At 46.1% G+C, this 27,406-nt stretch overlaps 1 protein-coding gene across 1 annotated transcript in view; it reads left to right on the top strand.

Annotated features, from left to right (window-relative positions):
- Positions 1-27,406, top strand: part of THNSL2 (threonine synthase like 2) — a 135,038-nt gene that overhangs the window by 26,051 nt on the left and 81,581 nt on the right. The window contains exon 2 of the mRNA XM_085642646.1: positions 7,312-7,547. Coding sequence (XP_085498772.1) covers positions 7,325-7,547 — 223 coding nt within the window. The 5' untranslated portion in view covers positions 7,312-7,324. The remainder of the gene's footprint in view (positions 1-7,311; positions 7,548-27,406) is intronic.

The following is a 27,406-nucleotide window of genomic DNA, read 5'->3' on the forward strand; positions in this document are numbered from 1 at the left end:
GCCTTACTTTTGATTATGGAAACAAGACACACCATGTCACTGAGCTCTCTGACGGCCTCCGCATCTTGGGGCTACCTTTAACGGAGGACTCCCCTACCTCCGGTGGCTCGGCTGAGGCGGGAACACCCAGGAGAAGCTCCGGATCTTGGCACACGGCCACAAAGAACTGCTGAAATGTGGTAATTTTCTCTTGGGGGACCCCGTCGCCATTTTGCTGCATGACCCCCAGATGTATAGATACTTGATTGCCTAGCCAGGGGGTGACGAAGCTGTCAGATGCTGTCATCCGGGAACTGAGGGGTGCCACACTGGCAGCGCTTGATTCCTGATCGGGACACTATAGACACTGAGGTTTTTATTTTCTCTCACTCTGTAAAGTACTGCTCACTAGTTTATATGACTTTGCAAACGGGGGTGCGGGCCTTGACCGTGCTACCCACTATTCCTCCTATGGCTTTTGGAGGAAGTGCGAGCCGAGGATCCGTTGGTCCTCGGGTCACCAGTCTTTGGGGAAGTTGGGGTGGTTTGTGGGGGGGGGGTCCCGGTGGTGATTCTGGGGGTGTGCTTTTTCATTTTTTTGGATACCTAGCTCGTCTCCGCATGGTCGGGGTGATGGAGGCTGGTGGTGCTTACTGGGGAGTGGTACCCTGTGCTATACTGAGAGTGGCCGGGAATGTGGGGACGGGTCATGTGGGCCCGCATGGGGGGTGGGGGGGAGTGTTCCTTGTCTGATGGTTAACGTAGCTTCTTGGAATGTTAAAGGATTGAACTCCTCGCAGAAACGTCAGAATATCTGGAAATATATCACGGACCGCAAATTTGAAGTAGTGGCACTGCAGGAGACACATTTCAAACAAGCTGAGGTACTAGGCTCCGCCACAGAGCATACCCGCTAATCTATACCTCGTCCACCACCACTAAACACAATGGGGTCGCCTTACATTTCCACAGCACAACGAAATTTCAACCTGACGCTGTCAAGACAGATCGTGAGGGGAGGATGTTAATGGTTAAGGGGAGGCTGAGGGCCATGCTTTGCACATTCATCTCACTATACGCACCTAACTCAGGTCAGTCTAAGTTTCTCTCCACCGCTCTTGACCAGATAGGGGGGTTCGTGGAAGGGCCCATTATACTTATGGGGGATTTCAACTTAGCTTGGCATGGAACCCTCAACAGTACCAGCGCTAACAGGGCAACTACCAACACCTTTTCTGAAGGGTTTGGCCAGAAATTATCTACCCTTGGCTTATGTGACGCCTGGCGTTTCCTTCACCATACCACAAAGGATTATACACACTTCTCCCACGTACATCAGTCATACTCGCGAATAGACTACTTCTTCGTCAGCCAATCCTTGTTGGGGGCTCTCCAGGCAGCACAGATACTACCGCTCTCCATTTCAGACCATAGCTTGATCACCTTGGGTCTTAGGTGGACTGGTCCTACTAAAGGACCTCCTAGGTGGTACTTCCCTTCAGCTCTTATTCGGGATGCGGTTTTCTGGGAGGAGCTAAGGGCTGCCATTGTAGACTTCTTTGCCCACAACACTCCCCAAGACACATCCCCGCAGAACAATTGGGATGCCTTTAAGGCAGTACTGAGAGGGAAGTACATACAACTCAACTCGATCCTCAATAAACAAAGGACGAAGGAGAGGGAGGCTCTTGAGGGGGAATTGGAGTTTGCGGAACGGGCACACAAAGTTACGCCAACACGCGCCCTACAGCGACAACTCACCGCCCTCCGGGGTAAACTCCGAATCATTTATGCAAATCGAGCGGAGTTCACATTGTTAAAACTACGCCAATCATCCTACGCACAGGGCGATAAGGTGGGCACTCACTTGGCACGTCAACTTAGAGTAAAGAGGGAACAGGACTTTATTGGGGGGATACGAGATCAATGGGGGCAACTCACACACTCCGACACCGCTTAGGCTAACATTTTCGAAGATTGTTATGGTCAGTTATATCAAGGCACTACTCCCGATACAGCATTACAACAACAATTTCTGGATGAGGTTACGCTCCCTCAGCTTTCCCGCTCGGCGGCCGACATTTTAGATTCCCCTATCTCTTCGGAAGAGGTACGGGACACTATCTCCAGGCTCAAACTACATAGAGCCCCTGGACCCGACGGTGTCCCGGCTCAATTTTTTAAATGTTTTGCCTCCGAGCTAGTCCCTCATCTCACAACTCTATTCCAGGCAATAGCGTCAGACGCACGTGTTTCGGATTCTATGGCTGAAGCTGTGATCACGGTGATCCCCAAACCCGGAAAGGACCCACATATAGGCCCATTGCGCTCCTAAACCGTGACGCCAAATTATATTCCGCAATCCTCGCAGCGAGACTTGAACACCTGATGCCAGAATTAATACACCCTGACCAATCCGGGTTTATAAAGGGCAGGCAAACGCACAACAACATCAGACGCACCATTCATTTGATCGAGAAGGCCACCAAGTTTAACATTCCTGTGATTTTGGTGGGCTTGGATGCAGAGAAGGCCTTTAACAGGGTGGATTGGGCTTTCTTCTTTTTAACTATGCAGAAGTTTGGGTTTGGAGCTCCCTTCCTCAATATGGTACAGGCCAACTACCACCTCCCAACTTCCGGAGTCCTGGTCAATGGTTGTCCCTCCTCCCCCTTTGCCCTGACCAGAGGCACCCGACAGGGGTGCCCTTTGTCTCGCCTTTTATTCGCCCTCAGTATTGAACCCCTAGCAGTCAGGCTTCGTTCCAATGACAGTATCCGAGGCATTCCCTTTAGCGGGTACGAGCACAAGGCATCTCTCTTTGCCGATGATATATTGCTTACACTTACGGAGCCGGCCTCCTCGCGACAGGCGGTGCAAGGAGAATTACGTCAGTTCGAGCGGGTGGCGGTTTTAAGGTAAACCTGTCTAAATCCTCAATATTTAACCTTACCCTCCCTTCTGCGGAAGCAAACAGATTGAGACTCCTGACGGCCTTTCAATGGGCAAAACGCTCTTTACTCTATTTGGGAGTTCACCTTACGGCCAAGTTGGGCGACCTCTACAAAGCTAATTACCCACCTTTGGTGACGCAGCTTCAGCAGGACCTTAAACAGTGGTCTCCCCTGTACATTTCGTGGCTCTGGAGGATCAACGCAGTTAAAATGTCAGTACTGCCTAAGTTTTTATACTTGTTCCAAGCCCTACCCATCGATCTTGAGCGATCTCTCATGCCGCGTCTCCGCTCGCTGATCACTAACTTTATCTGGCGGGGGGCGGGCGCGCCTGCCCCATCACGTGCTTAGGCGCCCGAGGGATAGGGGTGGACTGGCTTTACCCGATTTTAATTTATACTACCAAGCCGCTCAACTAAGGGTGGTAATGGAATGGTCGGCGAGGGAGTCAGAGAATCACTGGCTCCATATGGACCGTTCTGTGGTGGGACGATCCATCTGGGATATCCTCTGGAAGCCAAGGGCCGATCGGCCCCCCAATGCGTATATTAGCACCTCCACTCGCACAACCCTGACCATCTGGGACTGACTCACACGGAGGAAGGACTGGACCTCATTTCCATCCCCTTAAACTCCTATTCATTTCAATCCGGCATTCCCGCTGGCGCTCCGCGAGGGCCCTTTCAACGGCTGGAAGGAGGGAGGGTGTCTCAAATTGTCTGACTTGTTCCATAACGATGAGGTTTTAATGTTCAACAGTTGTAAGACGGAATTTGCACTCCCCTCGAGTGAATATTACCATTATCTTCAACTTATACACTGGGCTACGTCCTCGCGCGTTAGGGAGGCGGCCACTAGGGCTCTTACACCCATGGAGCAGTTGGTGATCTCCAAGGCACCATGAAAGGCACCATTTCCGCACTCTATAACATGCTCTTGAACACCCTACATTCTCCGCAGGCTCGATTCATGACATTCTGGGGGCGAGTATTGGGCAGAGACCTGTCTGAGGTAGAATGGAAACACGTCTGGAGAGACATTGCCAAACACAACAAATCTATGTCCCTAAGGGAAGCGCACTACAAGATACTACACGATTGGTATCTGTACCCTACCAAGATCCGACGGATCTTCCCTGGAGTCTCGGATCGCTGCTGGCGGGGCTGCAGGCTTCAGGGAGATTTTCGGCACATATGGTGGGATTGCCCGCAGATTAGGCCTTTTTGGGATGAGATCCTATCTCACATCAAGGATATGTTGGGGTACCCTGTTCCTACTACCATAGACTTCGCTCTTCTGGGTGTAAGGGATCCCACCTTAGAATATCAAACTAAGGCTGACAAGGCGATTATGTGGACGTGCCTCGGGGCTGCTAAGCTCACTGTAGCAGCTGCATGGAAGAAAACAGAAACCCCAGCAGTATCACTGTGGCAAGCTCGGTTGTGGAGGATTCTTTCCTTGGAGCGCTTGGCAGACATCTTCAGGGATAACTATAAAGGTTTCAAACTCAGCTGGGGGCCGTTGGTCGCTTTTCTGTCCTGGGGACTACCCTCTGCAGTCTGTCCTCCTTCGGTGCGGACTATGCATCTTTTCCAAATATAGGTGGTCCCTAGGTCTGTTTGGGGCAACGCGTCCCTTAGTAAACCACTGCGGGGGTCCTAGGCTACTCACGTCACGCTGAGACAATGATGCAATACTTCAAGTTTCTTTTTATATAAGCTTACCACCACCGGGACTGGAGTTATTTTGGGGGGAGGGTGTGAGGGTGTATGGAGGACGCGTTCTAGGTTGAAGAACCTCCTCAGGGTTATATTCTCTTAAAATCAGCCTCGCTCTTTTTGTTCGGGGGGTGTGGTATGACCTGGGGCTGTACGAAGCTGAACTCAACTTAGCTGACTGTTTTAGAACCTCGGAGCCGGCGCGCCCCTGGGAAGAGCTAATGTCCGTATTTCTGTTCTGCTTGATGCTTAATAAAAAGAAACTTTAAAAAAAAAAAAAAATCAACCGTTTTATTTAAATGTTAATTGCAACTAAAGAGAGTTATTAAGTAGGGTGGCCTGAACTACTTAACTTTAGGAACACCTTCATTTATAAAGACATCTTCAGAAAGCGTGAAAATAATATGATGAAGTCTCTCCAAAATTCAAAAAGTGTATTTCATTAACAGGCATAACGTTTCACTTTAGTAAAGCAGATTCTGTAAGTGCATTGAGAAGTATATTTTTTAAAAGGTGTTTGGGTCTTCAGTTTTCCACATTGTGCAATTCAATTCAGCCAGTAGATGTACATGCTTTACTTTCCCTCACACCCACCTTAACCCCCCCATCACCGACTACTCCCTGCTGGTATCTGTGTGGCTCTCGGTCCCACCAACGACCAAACCTTTTGGACTCCGGAAAAATGCTTGAGGACCCATGCTCTAGACAGTCACACAAAGGGAGCTGAGGTGTTCCCTGTATATCCTGATGGCCGATCCCCAGACTGATGTGCCTTCCTGAGCTAGAGTGGTGGGAGGAGTTGTCACTGACACCTGAATAGGGCTGTGGAAATCCTCTCACAATGCTGTCTCCACCCCCTGTAGTGTGTCTGGAGCCAAGGCAGGATCTTGTGGACAACAAAGACTTTCCTTTGAAGTATGCCTACTTTGAAGGCCAAAAAGGGGTATAAGTATTGGAACTGTAACCTCACATTTTTAGAACACTTCTGGACTGAGGACTCTGCCAAAAAGAGCAGGAGAAGCATTAGGAGTAGTGTACTACCCCTTTGCTGTGTTGCGTTACTGGGTTGGCCTGCAGCTGCTTCTTCTGTTTGTGGGCAGTGAAAGAACTGAACTTTGCTTTCTGGAATCCGGCTTTCCAAGTTCTCCAAGGGTTTGTGTGTGCTTGCCTCCTGTTCGGAAGACTCAGGGCCCTCAAATACTTCATCTGCAGCCCCCCTGAACTCCTCTGCTGGGAGTTCTGACCTGCCAAGTGCTGCCAACTCCAATTCCGGGCCCTTTGGGGTGGTTTTGCTGCTTCAAGAGCTGAAAATCCACCCATTGCCCTTCAGTGCTGTTTTTCTTGCCACAAACTTGCCGTGTGGTTGAAAATAATCGACTCAGCGACTGTTTGCGGCTGGAAGAACTGCTGCAGCCAGAGTCCAGAGCACCTTGTCTCCGATGGCCCAGACCATCGCTCTGACTTCCACACAAGCCCTGCTGTGCGGCTGAAGGAAAAGACGCATTACCTGCCCGCTGCTGTGGAAATCGACACAGTGCCTGTCACGCCCCCACTTTGACCTAGCATGCCTGGATTTTCTACGCATCGCACCTATGCGGCAAGTTTCCAGCATCTCGCCTGCAGTAAGGAACCACTTTTGGAATTCGACCTATCGCTTCTCCTCGCAGTAAGGAATCGACACAACACTTCTCCCACGTGCAGCAGAAGTCACGCCTCCATTCTCCTAGAACTCAAGAATCGACGCATTGCTTGTGTTGTTCAATGCATCCCTTCTTTGCAGCTGTTTTCCATCTTGGATTTTGACAAATCAAAAGTACTTTGTGCTAAAATCAACTCATCCATAGAATTCTATAGACCGAATTGCATAAACCTTTAAAAAGTCATATCTTTGCTTATGAATGTTGGAATTTTGTCGTTTTGGGCTTGTTTAGATAAAGATTGGTTATGTTTCTAAACTGGTGTGGTGTCCATATGTAGTGCTTTCAGTGTGTTACTGTGTTTCTTATGTACAAATGCTTTACACGTTGTCTGAGATAGGCCTGACTGCTAACGGCAAGCTACCGGGGGGGGTGAGCAAGGACTGTCTTCGGTGTGTAACTCCCTGACTAGAAGGAAGGGTCCGTACTTGGACAGGGTGCATACCACTGCCAACTAGAGACTCCCAATTCTAACATTAGGCTTCAGAAATACATAAGACTTTGAAGAAACATGCACCTCCAATTTATAAAATACCGATACTGAAATTAGGTATTATAACATATCAGGGCATATTAAGGCATACATGTGCAATCATGTCTTCATCATAAAGCACTTATATTAAAGCACAAAATATATGATCCTGTTTAATCAGCAGCTCAGTTGGGTTGATGGGCACAGCTCATATAGATCTATATACATTGATTTACCATTCCTACAGCCACCATCTTCTTCCACCTTTGAGATGCGTGCATTGAGTCAACACCTTCAAATAACCAGAACAAGTTCAGGAGTAATGTATATTTTATAACACGGTCTCATTTGATTTGCACATGTTGATCCTATACGGTTTTAAAGCAATGCCATGAACCCAGTACTGTTGATTTTGTGTAATTTTCTTATTAAATACCTGACATCTTTAACACTGACATACTCAAACATTGAATATCTTATTTTCTTTACAGCTCCTTTGGCGCCATGAAGTATGCCAGCACCCAGGGAGGAGTCAGCGGGGTGGACTTTGAGGGGGTCCTTTTTTCTGGATTTGCTCCAGATGGTGGTCTCTACATGCCTGAAGACATCCCTAAACTGGACATGCCCACTCTGCTGAAATGGAGCAGCCTTTCCTACACAGAACTGGTGAAGGAAGTGTGTGCAATCTTCATTCCACCTGAGATCATTCCTAGGCAAGAGCTGAACGGTACAGTCTGCGGCAGAAACCCTGATGGAGAGTATATGATGAGTACTTTAATGACTGCGCTGGTGCATTATGTTCTTCTCCTTATTCAAGTGATCGGGCCCTGTTCCCACCATAACTGGTGACAGAGCCTGTAATACTGATCAGGTCTAGTGTTGACTGTGGTTGGTAGAAGTTGTTACCTAGACCCCCATACATCAGATCCTGCGCTTCATCTCAATAATGCTAGGACCATATATGGGTCGATATGAGCAAAGGGAAGGAGAACTAGTCTCCCACACACTTGTGCTCAGTGTATTGATGCAAAAAAGATGTCAAAGAAGGAACAAGTGAAAAAAAACAAAGATTACTGTGCTGAGAATTGTCTGCTTTAACATATGGAGAGCATCCCAGGTGTCCTTGTTACTTAGCACTCGTGAGCACGTTCACCGCCCTCAGATTGTCTGAAAATGCTTTATAAAGCTGTCACAAAAGGAGCCTGGTTTTCACATGTGCCTAAACACAACCTCCTTGACCTTCACAGATAGTTGATGAAAGGACTTCCTCATATTATTCACTGCGGCCCAGAACAAGTCTGCAGGCCATCCCTCCCCATGCAGCTGTGTGTGTGACCCCCCCTGACTCTGGTGCTCATATGACTCTTCTTCATCTCTTTCTGCCAACAATGATCTGGGCCTTTTACCCAGTGACATTGCACATGACTCAAACAGGGCGCTTTTACCAAGACATTCCCCACGGTATGCAGAGCCTCGGCTTCCCATTTATTTCCAAATCTAGAGACCTTTGCCATTTTCCCTGGATCTCCCCTGCCTTGGTGCAGTTCTGAAACAGTGACTCCTGGATGAATCCCCTAGACACCTAAACCAGAGAAGTGCTCCACCATCTCTCTTCTGATGTTAGTCTCCACCTTCTTGGAATCACCAGGGCAAGTGCTGTCTCAGTGATTTTATCTCTTGAGATGGCTGTATTTTTGTTTTGACATCAGAAGGTGTTTCTGTGAAGCTGGTGAGGCATCTGAGCTCCTGCTCTCGGGGCATCTTTATATCCTCGCACAGCAACAAGAACAGGAGTAGTGTCTATAGAACACTGTTTGCAGCATCTATTCCATCAACATCCACGTCCACTTGAGAGTCTTTTCCATAGACACATCTGGCTGAAATATCCTTACCATATGCATCACCAGGGTAGGGGATATAATGGCGCTGCACGACTTCAGAATTCCACCCAGGAAACCAGGATCAGTCGGAGCATTGCTTCTCTAATGAGGATGCCAACAGCTTGTTAAAGGATTGAGTCATCAGCCTCATAATACGTCTGCATTGTAACAAACCAATGTTGTCAACCTGAAAATTAGAGCTTGTATTGCCCGAATTAAGGGAACCCGGTGCATTGACCCCTAAAAGTAATTTTTTAGATTTTGCTAAACAGTGGCCCAAACATTGATTCTCTTTCTCTGATTCAACTATGGCATGTATTTAAACGGTAGGTCAAGTGGATGAAAGTCATTAACATCAATGTGCCACGACCTGACCCAACCAGCAGATTTTTTTATTCAAGATGTGACCATGATCTTGAAAACTGTAGGTAGAAACAAGCAACTCAGTAGAAGGCTCATTTCTCTGTCCCAACTTCCCAGAGATGTTGAGTTAAAATAATGGGTTTTTTATAAAGCGCTTCATGGCACACATCTGCGTTTCTAACCACTATAAATAGCAGTGTAAGACAAAGGGACGGGAAGAGCCCATGTAACCCTCTGGAACCTGGGCTACAACATAAACATGTGTCGAAGGAGAAAATGGCTCCAGCGGGATAGATAACCAACAAGTATCTAGAAGAGCCAACTAATTAGTATATGGCCTCTGGTGGAGGTGCTGGCCTAATGTAGTCTGTTCATTTTAAACAATCATGTAGAATCTCTTGATTAAAGTTAACAAAAGTATTGCTGTGCAAGTGAAAAGGAAACATTGACTTGGTTAGTTAATACTTTAACCACACATAGCTAATACTAAATCACAGTACATATTTTATGTAACTTAAATGTTCGCAAAAAAATAAGTGAGAACAGTGTCCGCATATGACAGATGATGTACCCTCCTTTGGGCAAATAAAGAAACAGTCTGTAGGATCCAACACTAATTCTTTATAGACCAACTGTTACAATTCCCAAATTAATTGAGTCCACCATTAGATGTATGGTCTAATCCCCGATGGGTTCTTTTCTTTCTTTAAGATGCACAGTGTTGGTCCTGAATGGTGAAAAGTCGACGGGTTTCGACCTCCAAATTTGGCCTCCTCAGGACAATGCGGGACCGAAATCACCCAATACTAGAATGCAAAAAAAATAGGGAGCTTTCCAAAAATGAAGCTCACATGGTTACTTTGAGCTCCGAAGGCATGCGCCCCTCGGGGATGTCGATAATCGCTGATTGAACAGTCAAAACGTAAGGAGCTTTTTTGAAGTCGGTTGACGGTTTGTCTCGAAAGGAAGGCTGGTCGCGTCCACGATCCAGGCTCATTTCTGCAGTGCCTCCTCCGTTTTTAACCACTGTAAATAACAGGCCCGATTGTTGCTGTATCAAAGGGTACTCGATTTGCTGCTGTTGAAAGGATGGAAGCTTTAGATGGTGTTGCTTCAATTCCAAGTTGTGACCTGCAAATCCCCGCACAGCATGGCTGCAAGTGGTTTACTCACTTAGCCAATATAACAATATGCAGACTCACAAAACCCACTACAGGACCTGAGCTTCAAAAATTCGTTTAACACAGATTTTTTCCCCTAGTCAAAAAAACCTCCCACAGCTTCACTGGGCCCATTTACTGCCTTCCCTTTGATCTCAATATCACTTAAAAACATCCTTGGGGACGCATTTGTAGCTTCCTTGAGTTTTAATTGCTTTCCATTGTGAATATTTTACAACCTCGTAAACTAACGTGGAGTTACTTATTTCTATTTCCACCAAAAAACGAACAGGCCCTTCAATCATCAAGCCCACTTCCTGTGGCTTCATTCCACCTTACTATGTAGGTGTACCTTCACCGAGGGATTGTTCTGGCTACTACCAAATTCCAATATTTATGGACCAGCACCAAGTGTGCTAAAAAAATATACATGATGGCCTCACAGACCTCCCAGGTGTCAGGCTTCATCATCGGCCAGCCTATATTCGCCAAAGAATCTTCTAATGGCAAACGCGCCCGTATTGTGGGCTGTAGTACCAATATTAGTAGGGAACTAAGATGGAAAAAAAGGACAAGTGGGGGGTTTCAAGTAAAAATCCCTACCATCTGCCAGTTATTCCTACAATCTTCATTCATTTGTGAATTAAAAACATGAGATATAGGACAATTATAGCCCTGTTATGGTGCTAATTGTCCACTAAGTCGACATGTTTCAGCCCTATCGTGGCCCCAAACGGGGTCCTGGGCTTTCTTCAGGACCCTACTGAACCCAACTATGTCCCTATGGATTAGTCAAAGGAGGGATAGAGGAGGGAAGAAAGCGTTTTTAGGGAGAACATAGAAGTAAAATGATGTTTTGGGAAGAGTCTAGGAAGTGTTAAAAACAAGTAACTTACCTGTACACTGTGGTTCTCCAGTATGGATATCTCATAGATTCACATGCTTGTATCTACCCCGTTGTCATGGTGGAAGTCTTGTGGTAGTTAGAAAAGAAGTACATAGAAACCACCAAAAGGAGAGAAGCTTTAACATTCTTCAGCATCTTTATGTAGGTCCAAACTTTGACCAATCGGAGACCAGCCCTAGACCTCAACTCCCCAGCAGAGCCACCAGACCTTAGATTTCGCACACTAGTGTGCTAAGTTTAAGAAGTAACATGAGATCAGAAGTGGCAAGCCTAGAAGGGAGGAGGGAGGGCCGCATGTGAATCTATGCAAGATTGATGAGAACCACAGTGTACAGGTAAGTAACTCCAGTATTGAATCTTTCATACATTCACATGCTTGTATCAGAGTAGTTAGCAGTGTCATTCCTTAAATTTGTGACTAGGCGATATGCAATAAAAATAAACATATTTAAACATACCAATACATATGAATCATGAAATCTAAGTAAATTGCTAAATAGCAAATAAATCTGTGAATACACGAGGTAAATAGAAGTGATAGATATGAAAGACTGTACCTTAAGCAAACAGATGTCTCAGGACAGCTTGTCCCACTGAACCATCCACTTTCCATGCCAAATCTAGGCAGTAGTGCTTGGTAAATGTATGCACGTTGGACCATGTTCCCGCTCTACAAATGTCTGGAAGCGATGCCCCGGCAAAGAGGGCTGTAGAAGCTGTCATCTTCCTTGTGGAGTGTGCAGACACTTTTGCAGATAGAGGTTTTCCAGCTTTGTTATGGCAGAAAACAATTGCAGAGGAGATCCAACGTGCAATATTGCTCCTTGAAAGGGCTTGGCCCTTCCTTGGCGAAGTTAAGGAAACAAATCGCTGATCCGGTTTTCTGATAGTCTTTGTTCTATGAATGTAGGACTTGATGCATCGCTTTACGTCCAAAGAGTGCAATGCTCTTTCAGCAACAGTTGAAGGATTTCCTAAGTACGTAGTGAGCACAGCTGGTTCATTCAAGTGAAAAGAAGTTGGAACTTTAGGAATGAATTGAGGATTTGTTCTCAATAATACCTTGTCTTGTCTGAATTGAAGGAAAGGTGCAGCTACCGTGAAAGCCTGAATATCTCTGATTCTTCTAGGGTTAATAGGAGAGCAGTTTTCCATTAAACTTTTTAAATCAGCCTTGTGTATGGGCTCGAAAGGCGATTTCAACAATTGGGCTAGTACTGTGTTTTTTTCCCTCGGGACTGCAGGGCGCTTTAAGGGTGGAAAAATCCTGAAGAGGCCTTTCATAAATTCTTTAACAATTCTTGTTGACCACAAGTTCTCCTGGTTTCCTGCGAAACCTGGAAATTGCCGCCAAGTGTACTTTGGTTGATGAGCGAGCCAATTTTGACTTGGCTAAGTGAAGTAGGTAAGGCAAAACCTGTTCCGGGATTGAGAGCAAAGGATGTAAGTCTTTTTTCGCGCACCAATGGCAGAATCTCTTCCATTTTGCAGCATATGACCTATTAGTGGAAGAAGCTCTGGCCCATTGAAGGATGGACCTGCAATCTGGGGCGATGTCTAAATCTGTGAATTCATAGTCGTGAGGTTCCAAGCTGACAAAGTTAGAGATTTTATTTGAGGATGAACAATCTGACTGTTGTTAATTGAGAGCAGGTTTGGCAGTGGAGGAAAGAGAATGTTTCGGAGAAATCGAGCACAAGAGAAGCTCTGTGAACCAAAACTGCCTCGGTCCATGCCAGACATATGAGAATGAGATGACATGGTTCTTTCTTTATCTTGCTCAATACTCTTGGGATGAGGGGAAACGGCAGGAACTCATAGGCGAACGTCCCCGTCCACTGCATCTGCAGAGCATTCCCTAAAGAGTTTTTCTGAGGGAACCTGCTGGCGAACCTTTCGCACTTCCTGTTGCTTTATGTCGCGAAAAGATCCAGCTTTTGAGTGCCCCACTTTTTGAGGACTCATCACAGCTGGTCCCCGTCTAACTCCCATTCGTGACATTGGGAATTGTTTCAGCTTAGAAAATCTGCCCAATCGTTGTCCAAGCCCGGAACATGCTCTATTTGCAACGCTATGTTATGCTGAATTATCCACATCCAAATCTCCTGGGCCTGTTCTGATAGTGTGAGAGACCTGGTGCCCCCTTGTTTGGCAAGATAGAACATTGTTGTGGTATTGTCTGGTCTTACCAGAACAGAGGATCCCTGGATTCTTGGAAGAAAAGCTTGCAGTCCCAGAAAAACTGCCCTGAGTTCCAAAAGATTGATGTGTAAAAACGTTTCATGAAACAGATCATTTTCTATGGATTTGCAATTCCTGGAGATGTGCCCCCCAACCGTCCATCGAAGCGCCCGTTGTCATAAAGTAACAAGGCTGTGCTGGTTGAAACGAGAGGCCTGGAGAGATATTGCTTTCTTTTTCCCACCATGACAGAGCCTGCTTCATTGTCTTGAGAGAGAGAGAGATGATGTCCTCGAATGAGCCGTGCGCCTGAACCCACTGCATGTCTAACTGCTCCTGGAGAGGCCTCATGTGCAGCCGACAATTCAGAATCAACCGGATGCATGATGACAGCATCCCCGGTAAGGATTTGAATGCTCTCATAGAAGTGGACTGTCGTGCGCGTAGAAGGGTTGCTAGGCGCCTTATCTTGAGCTTCCGTTCTGAAGTGGGAAATGTCTTCATCAACTTGGTGTGCAGTAACGCCCCTAGAAAAATACGCTTCTGGCTTGGAATCAATTGCGACTTCTCTACGTTGAGTTGTAACCCCAGAGACTTAAAGAGCCGCTGACAAGCCCGCGTAGATTTTCTGGTAGAGTGAAATGTAGCTCCTTTCACTAGCCAGTCTTCCATGAAGGGGTAAACCTGGTGTCCCTTCCTTCGCAGAAAAGCCGCTACCGGAGCCATACATTTCGTGAAAACTCTGGGAGATGAGCGAAGGCCGAATGGCAAAACCTTGAACTGGAAGTGATCCCCAGCCACCTCGAACCTTAGGAATTGGCGATGCTTTGAATTAATGGGGATGTGAAAGTATGCGTCCAAGAGATCGAGGGACGCTATAAAATCTCCCTTGTTTATTAATAAGAGAATCTCTTGAAGGGACAACATTCGGAACGACAACTTCTTGATGTATTTGCTCAGCTGTCCGAGGTCCATGACCTGCCTCCATTTCCCGCATTTTTTCTTTATTAGGAAGAAATTGGAATAAAAGTCCTTCCCTCGTTGTCTGAAAGGCACCTTTTCTATTGCCCCTTTTTTAGTAGAGTCAACATTTCTTGCTTTAACAAGAGCAGATGATGATGATAATGCATTTTTCATGGGGGTGGAGTTCGAGGAAGCTTGTGGACAAATTCTAGGGTGTGGCTCTGTGGGATGATGTCCAGCACCCATTTGTCCTTCGTGATGGCTTGCCATTGATTTAGAAATGGAGAGAGCTGAAATGAGATGAGGTGGCTGGCGGAAGACAAACGTCACTGACGTCTTGAGGAATCCTGCGATTTTCCTCGTCTTGCAGGCTTGCATCGAGCTGATTCCTGAATTTATGACAGATTGGAAGCACGAAATTGCTGCTGTTGCTGTCCTCCATATTGTGGTCTGTAACTCTGCTGAGTATATGGTTGATATCTGTATGACTGGTAGGACGGTCTTTGCTGGAACTGACCTCTTCCTCTCTCTCCACGAAAGGACTGAAAACGCCTTTGCTGCCGCGTGCCTAAGGAACGTGCGGTCTCAGTATCCTTTTTGATGCCCTGTAGCTCTTCGTCTACGTGCTTTCCAAACAGATTTTCCCCATCGAAGGTCATATCCAGAACTTTCGATTGAACTTCAGGAAGGAAGGACAGACATTGCCATAAGCCAGCCCTGTCTACGAAGAACTGCGGCACCTGCTATTTGCCTGAAAGCAATCGAAGTCAAATCCATTGCAGAATCAATCACCTCCGAAGACGCTCTAGCACCCTCCTGCAGGAGGTCCTTGGCTTCTTTCTTTTCAATCCTCGGGAAGGTGTTCGAGAAGAGGAGCCAGATCTGACCATAACTGATGGTCGTACCTCCCCAAAATTGCTAAGGCGTTGGAGGCCTTGATAGCAGTAGCAGCCATAGTAGTGAAGTGTTTTCCGATGCTGTCAAGGCGTTTGCCCTCCCTGTCTGGAGGCACCGAGCAAGGAGATTGCGGATTCCTAGCACGCAGCTTGCATTATTACTGAATCTGGACGAGGATGACCAATTAAACACGCCAGAGCAGAATCAAGTGCCTTGTATTTTTTCTCTATCCTCAGAAACACAGCAGGAACAGAGGCTGGGTTTTTCATAATTATCAAACCTTCCCTCCAAATGTAATCCACAATCGGAATGGATTGAACCGATTTCTTTGTTGCACCCTTAAAATCATAAAGAAAACATTCGGTTTGTACCACAGGCAAAGGCAAATCGATTCTTCTAGAGGCTCTCTCGAGTACTTCATGGAAGCCCCCAATATCTCCCAGGGAAGGCAGCCGCTGGAGGGGGGAAAGGCAACGGCGAAGATAGAGCCACATAATCATCCCATTCTTGACCAAGTAGGTCCGGATCCTTAATGAGCTCACCCTCCTCTGGTTGACTGTCTGCCTCACTCTCCATGTAATCATCTTGGATTTTAATGCATCGAGGAGCCTGTCTCTCAACCTGCGCAACAGGCGGCGGAGTAACTACTGGTGGAGGCGGAGCAACCTGAATGTTCGGACCGCTGGGCGTCAATGGAACCGGAGCGTGAGAGTCCGTAAATCTTTTATGAGAGTCATTTAACATATGCCTAAGGTCTGTGACCAGGGAGATTGGCTCCAGCATGGAACCTCTCTGAACCTCTTAACGCTTTTAATAAACCTCATAAGGATAGTGCTCTTGGAAAGAGTCATATCTTTGGGCCTGAGAGCGACCTGTGAATGAGTAAACCCCTTCCATATTTTCTGAAGTGTCCTGTCCTTGCGCCTCCTCTCCTCATCAGTGTCCTGGCATTTAACTCTGAGCTGTGAAGGGCTGTAAGCGGGGCCAAAAAGACTTTCATCCCTGGACTCCTCCATATCAAGAAGGTGAGAGGGAAGCAACAGTGATATCTTGGGTAAAGGTGACAAGCCTGGAGATTTTGGAACCAAATGGAGACCTTTAATGTCCTGTTTTTGATCTGTCGACGACGCCGTCGACGATGGAAGATGCCTGATAGTGATCGTCGTCGATACTGGCCGAGAGGGTGATTTAGGCCCAGATCTCTGTACTGGGGTGAATGTATGACAGTGTTCTGCATTCTGTCCATCAACTGTTTTTTTGAAATTGTCACCCCGAGTGGGAAGGGTATGCCCAGACGTGGGTCCCTTGCTCTCCATGCCACTGGAATCAAGCTATCCTGGCTGAAGAGGGGTGAAACCCCGAAACCGGTCCTAGGATGCATGTTTCCTGTCCAGGGAGGACCTGGCTTGGCAGTTCGGGCTGGACTGTTCCCATGAGGCACAGGGTCAAGACTGATTTGCATATGGCTGGGTTCAAACTGGAACGGCATGGTGAGCAAAAAAACGATGGATTTAGGCCCGGATCTCTGTACTGGGGTGAATGTATGACATTGCTCTGCATTCTGTCCAACTGTTTTTTTTAAATCGAGAGGGTGATTTAAACACTGTCGTCAACGGAGCGCCCGTCGACGCCCTGGTCTATGGTGTTCCTGTCGATGAAGTTGGAGACGCAATTGTCGAACACAGTGTTCGTCCTCGTCGTCGCTGCCGAAGCCATCGATGATTCTGTCGACGAGGAAATTGTCTTCACCGTGTTCGTCGACCATGCCGTCACCACAGCCGGCGACGATGTAGTCCTCGCCATAGAAGTCGGGGATTTAGTGGAAGTCCTTGACGACGGACAGTCAAAAGTGCTTTATTGTCTACGAAGCCTGTTTGAGAGGTGTGACAGGCAGAGAGGCAGTAGAGGGATTTTTTCAGGCCTGATTTCTTAAGCTTAAGGGCTGTTTTATCAGCAGTGGAGGATTTCTCTGCCTTTAATCTCTTTGAATCAGCTTTTAATGAGGCAGAGCCATCATTTTTAAGCTTCCTCTCAGCTGAGGATGGCCCAGGGCTCTCTTCAACATCAGATTCAGTCTGATTTTGATTTCTTCTTCTGGAGCCATAACAATAATCTGGCCTCTCTATCCTTTAGAGTTTTGGCTGAAAAGGTTCTGCAGTGTTTACAGTTATTGGCTGTATGTTTAGGGTAAAGGCAATAAAGACAATCCTTGTGTGGATCTTCAGAAAAAAGTGTTGCCTCCCCACAGGATCTACAGGTCCTGAAAAGCCTTTTCTTAGAAACCTCAGACATCTTTGAAGCAAAGAAGGTAGAAAGACAATACAGGTGAATTCTAGCAGGGTCAAAAGTTCACTCACTGACAAACTGAGCAGATCTCCGGGAGACTCCCTTACACACGACGTGCGGTTAGAAATCTGAGGTCTGGTGGCTCTGCTGGGGAGTTGAGGTGTAGGGCTGGTCTCTGGTTGGTCAAAGTTTGGACCTACATAAAGATGCTGACAAATGTTAAAGTTTTTCTTTCCTTTTGGTGGTTTCTATGTACTTCTGTGGTACTTCTTTTCTAACTACTGCGAAACGCCCACCATGACGAAGGAGAAGATACAAGCATGTGAATCTATGAAAGATTCTATACTGGAGAATTTTGGAGATCATAGTAGTAAAATGAGGTTTGGGGCGCGTCAAGGAGGAATAGAAGAAGGAACAGTCTAGAAAGGGTTATATGGGTGATCATAGTAGTACAATGGTTTTGGGATGAGTAACCGAGTTGACGTACAAGATGTATTGAGCGAGGTAAATGATGAGACAGAGAGTAGTGCATTGGAGAGTTGAAGGCTTTTGTTATTTATTTTTTTTACATTAGGAATAAAGTAATACATATATAGATATATAACACACAGAAATGGTATACATGTAGAAGAAAAATAATAAAGAGATATCAATTGTATTCCATAAAGTTCCATATGTGCAAGTAGGGATAGATAGTTAGAAATTCAGACTTTCAGATGGTACTGTTCATAAAAGCTAATTTATTTGTGGATTTTTATATGTTTATCTTTTAATATATTTTTACAGTTTGTGTGAAAGGACCTGATAGCATGTGATCAACAACTCCCTATGGAGAGGGACTCAATCTTAGGAACTGAATTGACAAAGATGCACAGCCAGTCTACAAGTAATGGGAATAATATAAGCTTTCTGGATTTTCATGACTGTTGTCTGCACTCTGGATCGAGACACATTGTTGCAGTGGTCCACTGACACAGGAAAATGTTTCGGTTCCACTAGGAAATTGATAAGACTTCTGTTCCACAGACCTCTTCTAGCAAATATTGGCAGGAAAAGCATTCGTTTTAAGGTCCTCTCTCACATGAACAGGTTACAGTTTACCCCACTGGCCTTAATTATATAGGTCAGGCCTGTCTCCTGTAGCTTACTTTGCTCTGAGACAATTTGGCCTTAGGCTAAGGGTCAGCATCCTCAAACATCACCCGAGATGGGCCCTGTGCCACAGATCACACAACTCAACTGCAGGGAACTCCGTGCCTTGGATGCACTGTGTGGACAGATCTAGGCAAAAACCTACTCTTCTCTTTACTTCAGGGCCACCAACTTCATACTGTGACTCTAGAAAGAACCGCCTTGTTTCCAATCTCCTCAGGGGCTCTCTCCACCCTACAAGCGGCACTAGGAAGCACACCATCCGTGCCTGCCTTCTCAGGGTCACACTTTAATCTGTCCAGGGAAGTCGAACAACTTAGCTCCTCAGAGCCTCGACGCAATGACGCTTACCTGAGCAGCCAAGCTCGTGGCCATATTGTTACCAGGGGCCCTCCGGAGTCCGTGTTTTTGCCAAGTCTAATGGTCAGGGCTCTTACAGGCCCCAAACCTCCTCTTGGCCTTGTGAGTATGGATTCCTTTCCTCCAGTAGGTATGCCCTCTGACCTCTTTGATGTGCTCCGGGGCACCCTCCCATTAGAATTAGATGATGGCTGAGGGTAACTCGTTTTTGCCTCACTCCACATTATTGAGACAACAAATGCCTAGTTATAGAGGAATGGGGTTTCATTAAATGTTGTGCCGATGCTGCATTGACGTCACTGTTGCATCCTCTGTCACTTTAGGATCACATGACCTCTCAGATGTGTCAGAAGTGGCATTTTTTTCTCCGCTCCTGCTTCATACTCCGACGTGGATCCTTAGCGCATCTCTAACTTCAGCAAGAGTGATACTTGTGTAAGCGTATTCGTATTCCGCCTAGTGTACAGACTCAAGATATTGCGATGGAAATATAGCGACCACCTATATTCCTTTTCTGTGCGACGTATACTACAGGCAAGTCCAAAAACTGATTGCAATTACGCACACCCTGTCCAGTGATGTTGGCAATACCCATATTTTCAGGAACACAGGCTTCGAATCCCACGAGACTCGGAGTTGCTGTCACCGACTCTGTTACCTGTAGCCAGGTGGAGTCAGTGTGGTTCTTTCAGTTCAAGTTCCCTGGTTCATCAGCGGGGCCTGATGCTGACAATCGGGGTTCAGTCCCTCGCAGAGGTCTAAATTCAGAGGTCTAGATAGTAGAACACCCGTGGTGATTTTTAACTGTACAAAATGCGTTTCTCTCAAGACCCCTAGGGTGAAAATGGACTCTCTGGTTCAGGAATACGCATGATTCCAAATTTAGAGTCTGTGAATTTCATGTGCGTGCTCAAAGAGCTTTCTTCTTTATTTTTTCTACTTCAGACGCCCAAATAGAGTTTATCTTAAGCACTGCGGGCACCAATGTGTTGCGTTCCACATGAATACCTATTCATTTTATGTAGAGAAACATGCCACTCGAAGCAAATCAGCCATCAGATTTTTCCTCATATCTCAATGTACACAATCAAAAGTGTTGATTGGCTAAAAGTAAAATAATTTTTTTTATCGATTAATGCAAGAATTTGTTAAGTTGAAGCCTTCCATAATGGTATCATAGTATTGATTAACTTCGTTCCTTTGAAGTGTGCATCACAATCTCTCGTATTCAGCTACAAAGCTTTGCTTGTGCCTGTTTTCTTAGTTTAGCGTGTGGGAGCTGAACCCCAATAATCATCTGAGCCCCAATATTTGATCACCCCAAAATAATACCGCTCTGGAACCTCCTATTGATCTGGTGGTTAGAGACTGCACTCGTCCTCAGGGTAAACATAATTTAGCAGAGTTGAGTAAAATAAAAATCTTAGATGAATAAAGGATTTTTTAACAGGAAAAAATTATAGGTGGTACACGGGAGAAAAAAATACACGAAATGACATAAAGGCCCAGCAGAAGTGCAGAATAAATGCTATTTAATTAAACCCCAAGTCAGGCATTCTTTCTAAGAATATTCTAACTCAGACTCATAAAGAGAACAACCAACATGACAGGACATCTACAAGGAAAATGGCAGAGTATCGCTGTCAATGACAAGAAGGAAAGTAAGCCCACAAAACACCAAAACCCAGAGGTTTTATCGCAAAATCAAACAAGCTATTAACATATTCTGCAAATTCAGCATGGTATAATTATGGTTAGGCTTGCATTTGGCAAATCTAGAACAACAGCGTAATAATTAAAGAATACACAATTGTTTAAACACTAACCCATTTCATAAGATAAGATAAATCTTCCATTGCGTCCTCAGCAGCTGCACTCCAGAGATGCATAGCGCAAATGAAACATTGCTTGAACATTGGCTCATAGAACGCGCAGGTCTTCAGCAGGACTTCCAGCTGAAGTCCTTGAAAATGATACTTTGGGTACATCATGGAAGCTTCATTCACAATACACACTAACAAGATAGTACACGATACTAATGCATTGACATCATCTGCTTTATCTGGACGTCTAAATAACCTTAGATAACTCGTTCTAGGTGCAATTTCATCAGTTACGACTCTCAGCATCATCAAAACTAAAGCATTTCAAAAATGACTTTCACGCGTTTTTTGCGCATTTCGCTAACTTTGCTGTTCTTTTCTCATACCTGAATCTGTTTGTGGTCATCTGTGCTAGCTGTCTTCGCTCTAACCAGCTTACGCTTCCTAGCGAAGCTCTGACTTTCAACACAAGGGTCACAAATAAAATAATGACTGGTGCTCCTGACACTCCATCCAAAGTGCACTGAATATAGCGCCTCCATACCTCCCTTGTGTACTTGGAGGCCCCAGAGCATGGATTAATTGCATCCATTATCAAGTCTTTCCTGGTCTCACTACCGTCCATGCTGCTCGGCATTAAACTCTCAGTCCACCTCAGCATTTCATTTCCTGAACTTCACGCTGTGCTATTCCCTGTGCCCCTCAGTGTTTCTTCCCTAATCCTTCTAAATATTTAATGGAGGAGCATTTGGGGAGATGAGGTGGCCTAACGGCGAGGGCGGTCGACCTCAAATCTGGGGAACCGGGTTCGGGTTCGAGTCTTGGCAACGACGCTCAACATCCTATGATTCTGGGCAAATCACTTAATCTCCCTGTGCCTAACAAAAAAAAATGTGTCCTTGTGTAATGCAACTGGTGCTCATGTAAAGCGCTCTGATACCTGAAATCTTCGGGTCAAGTTCGCGCTTTATAAAACTCTGGAAAACAAAATGTGAAATATCTCTCAGCGTTTTACTCCCATTTTCACTCCGCATTGAATTTCTAGGGTTGCACATATCATTCCCACTACCCCTTGACATTTGATTCCCAGGGCCACACAACATTTGATTCCCAGTATCACTCGCCATTTAATTCCCAGGGCAGCACAGCATTTCATCCCCAGCAGCCATCATCATTTCATCCCCAGCAGCCATCAGCATTTCATCCCCAGCAGCCCTCAGCATTTCATTCCCAGGGCCGCACATATAATTCCCAGTATCCCTCAGCATTTCATTCCTAGGGGGCGCACAGTATCGCTGAACATTTCATTCCAGGGACGGCACAGTATTTCATTACCAATATTACTCAGCATTCATTCCCAGGGCCACACAGCATTTCATTCCCACTATCACTCAGCATTTTATTCCCAGTGTACCTCAGCATTTCCTCCACAGGCACCCTCGGCATTTCATTCCCGAGACCTGCCAACATTTGATTTCTATTTCCTTTCAGAATTTCATCCCCATTTGCTCTCGGCATTTTCTTCATAGCTCCTCCCAGTGGCGTCACTAGGGTTGGTGTCACCCGGTGCGGGTAACTCATGGTGAAACCCCCTCACGACTTACCGCATGGACCTCCTCCGCTCTGAGTCCGCCAGTGGACACAGTTGGCAAATAACGGGACCATACAGAATCCTTAGTAACGTTTGTAAATGTAGGTCCTATATTTACAAAATGTGCCTGTTAACAACAGTGTGATAATGACTCATTAATCAGGTTGTACAGTGGGCTACCTGCTAGTCAACAGTTTATTGGAATTTACAATATCATAGGTATGGTACTTTGTACTGGTGTGGTGTTTCCACTATCCAGCAACACGATATATCAGTGGTCGAAGTGGGGGAAAAAAGTAGGGGAACTGTGGGCGGAGAATCAGAGGGCGGGAATAAGCCAAGGATTGGATCAGTGGGCGGAGCCAGAGGTGTGGCCAGAATGCGCAAACATCCCAACTTTTTGTATTTGTTTGGTTTCACTGCCCAGTTTTATCAACCAATGGATACACATGATTATTTAAGGTTATAATGAGTTATTGACAGTAAAATGTATTCACAAAGTGGGATACACTTCTAATCACAGAATGTCCCCAAATACGATAAAAAGCACAAGCCATTTGTCTCCAAGCCATGGAGTTTCTGTCATCAGCACTTCTCCCTTTTCCACAACAGCAGTTCAAACATGAATGGCTAAAAATCCTAGTTTGCAAATGTTTTCTAAATAATAATGGCTCTGCCATATTTGCCTCTGTTGGAAAACGAGGCAGCATCTGTGAGGCCTGCACAAATAACATTACTACATTTGTCCTTCACTGGGAACCAAACACCCAATTGTAGCGCCTGACTCAGAGGGTAGCGTTGCAGAGCAGTCTGAGGCTTTCTCAAGGGAGGTGGTGTGGGCTAGTAATCGCCATTTGCAGGTTCACAAAAATAACACTCAATAATTGATTGTCCAGTCTGTACTTTGCTTTATAAAAGTAAGAGTACATTTATTAAACACACACACCACTCAATATTATGCACCAATTTACAAATATACATAAGCTGTTGGAATTACTTTGTGACATTGCATAACATCTCCACCCCTCCCGCAGGGGGGGTGGGGTCTAGTACCACCACTCCCATGTATGCACATCAACTTGCCCCCAATGCAGTTAGTTGAAAATAACCTGGAGCGAGGGCCCTGCGCACTGGCACCATCCCAGTGGCGACCCACCCCATTACCTCAACCAGCATTAAAAAGGGGTAAACCTGCCTTGGTGACACATGACCCTGACTGAGCATCTCCTACTGACCATAAAGTATGCACCTCTATATCTTAAGGGCTAGCAGTCTGGGGTCTTCACCTAAGCGCAGCAGCAAGAATCCATGTTTACGCACACTTTAGAATGACAGTACTCATCACCTTGGTTGATCATTTGAATGCATTGCAATTACAGCCCTTAAGGGCTTCACAGATGAAATCACAGGAATGCGCATATACAGCCAGACACCCTAGCAGGACTGTCTGGCAACATAGCCCCACTTGGCTTATGACCTCCCCTTACACATGTGACTTACAGTCCCTTCAAAAGAAGTACTCCTGGCAACTACACTTCTCCTGCAGTGCGCCTCTTCACTTTAAAAGGAATCACAGGTAAAAGCATGGGATTACGTAAATACAGCCAGACCCCCTAGCAGGAAGGTCCAGCAACATAACTCCATTTAGCTTAACATCACCTTACACATGTGACTTACAGTCCCTTCAAAAGAAGTACTCCTGGCAACTAAACTTCTCCTGCAGTGCACCTCTTCACTTTAAAAGGAATCACAGGTAAAAGCATGGGATTACGTAAATACAGCCAGACCCCCTAGCAGAAAGGTCCAGCAACATAACTCCATTTAGCTTAACATCACCTTACACAGGTACTTCACTTTACACATGTGACTTTCAGTCCACCTAAAAAGAAATAACCAATAGTAAATGCATTTCGGTGCAATTACACCACTTCACCTCCAGGGGATATGCCCTTCTCCAGACATCCCCAACTCAGCCCTTCACTCCATGATGCACTTCATAGTACACCCTCAGCTGTAGAACATAAGTTCCAGCCTAGAAGGTGTTAAAGGCTGGCTGAGCCCTTGAGGGGTTATTCTTTCAGATGCCCCGTGAAACTTATGGGTGGACTGTTCTTCTTTATGCTGGGGGAGACTGCTGTGCTCCTGCAGGCCCCCTGCACCCCTTTTCACACATGAGGGTAACCCCCTCCTCTGAGGGCCACAAAGCACCAAAACGGCAGATTTCCAAATGCCTGGCGAGGCATTATGGGGCGCTTCATGCTCCTCTTTACCAGCCCCAGCCACTGGGAACACTCTCCTCTGCCCTCCGGGTCTCTGAGAGGGTAGATTGAGCAGTGTGCTGCCTTCACTGGCTCCCTGTGCCAGCCTTTCGCCAGGCTCTCCTTCTGGGCCTCTCTCCCTGCGCAGAGGCCCCTGCTTCTGTGCACCAGTCCTGGGCTCTTCTTCTGGTGCTGCTAGGGTCTTGGGGGCAGTCAGGGGGTCTCTCCTTCCAACTGCCCATCGCGCCAGGCTCCAGCACCTTCACCCTCAGCAGACCACACCCCAGAGAGACCTTCTCTTCCTGTGCAAGCACTTTTTAAAAGTTGAGTAGGGGGATGGCAGGAAGTCTCTGTTGGTCCTATCAAACCGCGACACATCACGTCCCTGCCCCTGCTCCCTCCTTCTTGTCCAGCCTCTGAGCTTGTTCAAAATGGCGTCGTCCAGGGTTTCTGCCACATGTCTCAGAAGCACCTTCCCCCCAAGCTGCCTTCCCTCCTTGGTGCAGCCTGGTGCCTGGCACCCAGCGACAGCGGTTGATGGATTGGCCTGTAGCCCCACCCATCTTCTCTTCGCGGAGAGGAGGCCCTCGCTTGTGGAAGAAAGGTTATCAATCCATCCAGCTGAGGTCAGCCCTCAGCCTGGGTCTGGTCATGGCTGGCCCAGAGAAATATGACAGTTCTGGATGACCCAAAAGCAGTACAAATATGACTTTGGACTCTGCAGAATACTTATTTTCCCATTCGCTACATTGGACTCAAGTGTGTGTCTGGAATCTGTAGGCCTAACGGAAGTTAATCTAGCCATGGACCCCACATTCCCTTAGGGGAGTAATGAAGTGAAAACACAGTAAAACACACTGACTTTCCCTGGCATGTTTCTTTCCAGACTATAAAGCCTATTCCATGTACACACGTGTCTGCATGTAACCAGCCCGGTGTCCCTTACTCCAGCTGCTGCGCAGTGGCCTGGTCAAGCCAGGGTAACACCAGTAAAATCCCCATGCAGTCTCTTACATCCTGAGTTCACTGTGGGTGAGTCCCAACTTATGAGGCTCCCCCACAGTAAAAGCTCAAAAATTAGGTGCTCAAAGAGCGAAAAATCCGGGCAGCCCATAGTGTCAGAACCACCTTCTAACAGCCTCATAATGCAAGATCTGCAGCATGATCTGACCATTTCAACTAATAATTTGTTTGTAGCTCACACGTATCAAAAGTTAATAAAAAATGTGACTTGTGTTGCTGCGGAGTAGATGACAGTTATTAGCTCACTGTTCTATGTTAGGATTTTAACTTATAAACTGCAAGTAACAAAAGGATCTCTCTGATAAAAGCAGTAGCCCACTGGCCTATTTACATTATGTGCACTTTGTGATCTGCATGGTACATGTTCTTTGCAGCAGGTACATTAACCCTCTGAGATACCTTTCCATGAGTCAAATCTTCCATTAGACAAAATTCCGATCTCTCTCTAGGACGAACTTCAATCACCAGAGTCATCATGAAATTTTTATTGTTACCGAAAATTGCTGGAGGCCAGGAAGGAGGCAGCAAACACTTTTAAAACCAAAATAGACTTGCAAAAATGATGCCTCCACCTAAAGTCACACCGGTTGCACCGCCCTAGAGCTGGCCCTTCTCAAGGGTCCTGTGATCTCTTTGACAGGGTCACTGTTGTTCTAGGGTGTGCTGCTTCATAGGCCTGCCCGCAAGACTGGAGGTGAAATTCAGTATGAATAGTGGTGGACAAGCCTTGAAGGTTAACCTACACTTGTCATGCTAGGGTGCACCTGCTGGTGCTACGACACCAGGGATTCTAATGTCTTGCGAAGCCTTCTAAGGTCTAGCATGAGATAGTGCTCTCTCAGGAGAGTGGTCTGGTGGACTGGTTATTAAGGCTGAACCTGGTTGCCCAGTTCCAAATTCAGCAGCTCTGGCCATAGTGCCACATCCTCTCCCCCACTGAACACCATACTGCCCCACTGAGAAAAACTCAGACTGCCCTCAACTACAACCCAATTGTTGCCAGCTATAAACACCTGGATGCGGCTCAATTTAAATTACGCACTGGGCAAGAGCAATATGTGGCCTACAAGTAAAAAGTGACAGCATCCTGGAAAAAGCAAACGATCATAGGGAATGCAAAATTTTGCAAACCATGTGAAATGTAAGCAGGAACAACATGGTTACCTTAACGCTTTTACACTCACTGTTAAGAAATCGGTGAGTGCTTTTGCCTGAAAAGTTAAGGACATGACAACAGGGCCCTGAATGGACCCATTTCAATGACCATTGCTTATATCCTTACAAAACGTAAGCAGTATGGTCAAAAAAGACAACATCCCTAGATGCAGAGCAGCAGTACAAATTTTGTTTTTCAATCCTCACATTGCATTACCTTCAGGATTGGTGCACTAGTTCCAAGCCCTGGGAAAACAAGGCCAAGACAAAAAAAAATAGCGCTTCACTGGCAAACTCTGTAAAAGTGGCGCTAATGTGTTTGGGTTTGAATAAAATCAATCTGGCCAGTTTGCTACCACTCTGTCTTACTTTATTTAGTTATTTATTTTGCATATTTTTAAACTTTTATTCCCGATGCTGCACTTTGGAATTAAATGTCAGAAAAATACGACATTGATTTTCCAGCAAAAGTGATTTTCTTTTTTGGATCCATTTCACAGGGGAGCAAATAAAAGAAAGGAGAGGAAAGAGAGTGAGAACCCCGTCTTGCAGCCACTGTCTTCAGTAAGAGAAGAACTGCCGGGCTA

This window comes from Triturus cristatus, chromosome 2_2 (assembly GCF_964204655.1).
Source record: "Triturus cristatus chromosome 2_2, aTriCri1.1, whole genome shotgun sequence".
Taxonomy (NCBI): Eukaryota; Metazoa; Chordata; class Amphibia; order Caudata; family Salamandridae; genus Triturus; species Triturus cristatus.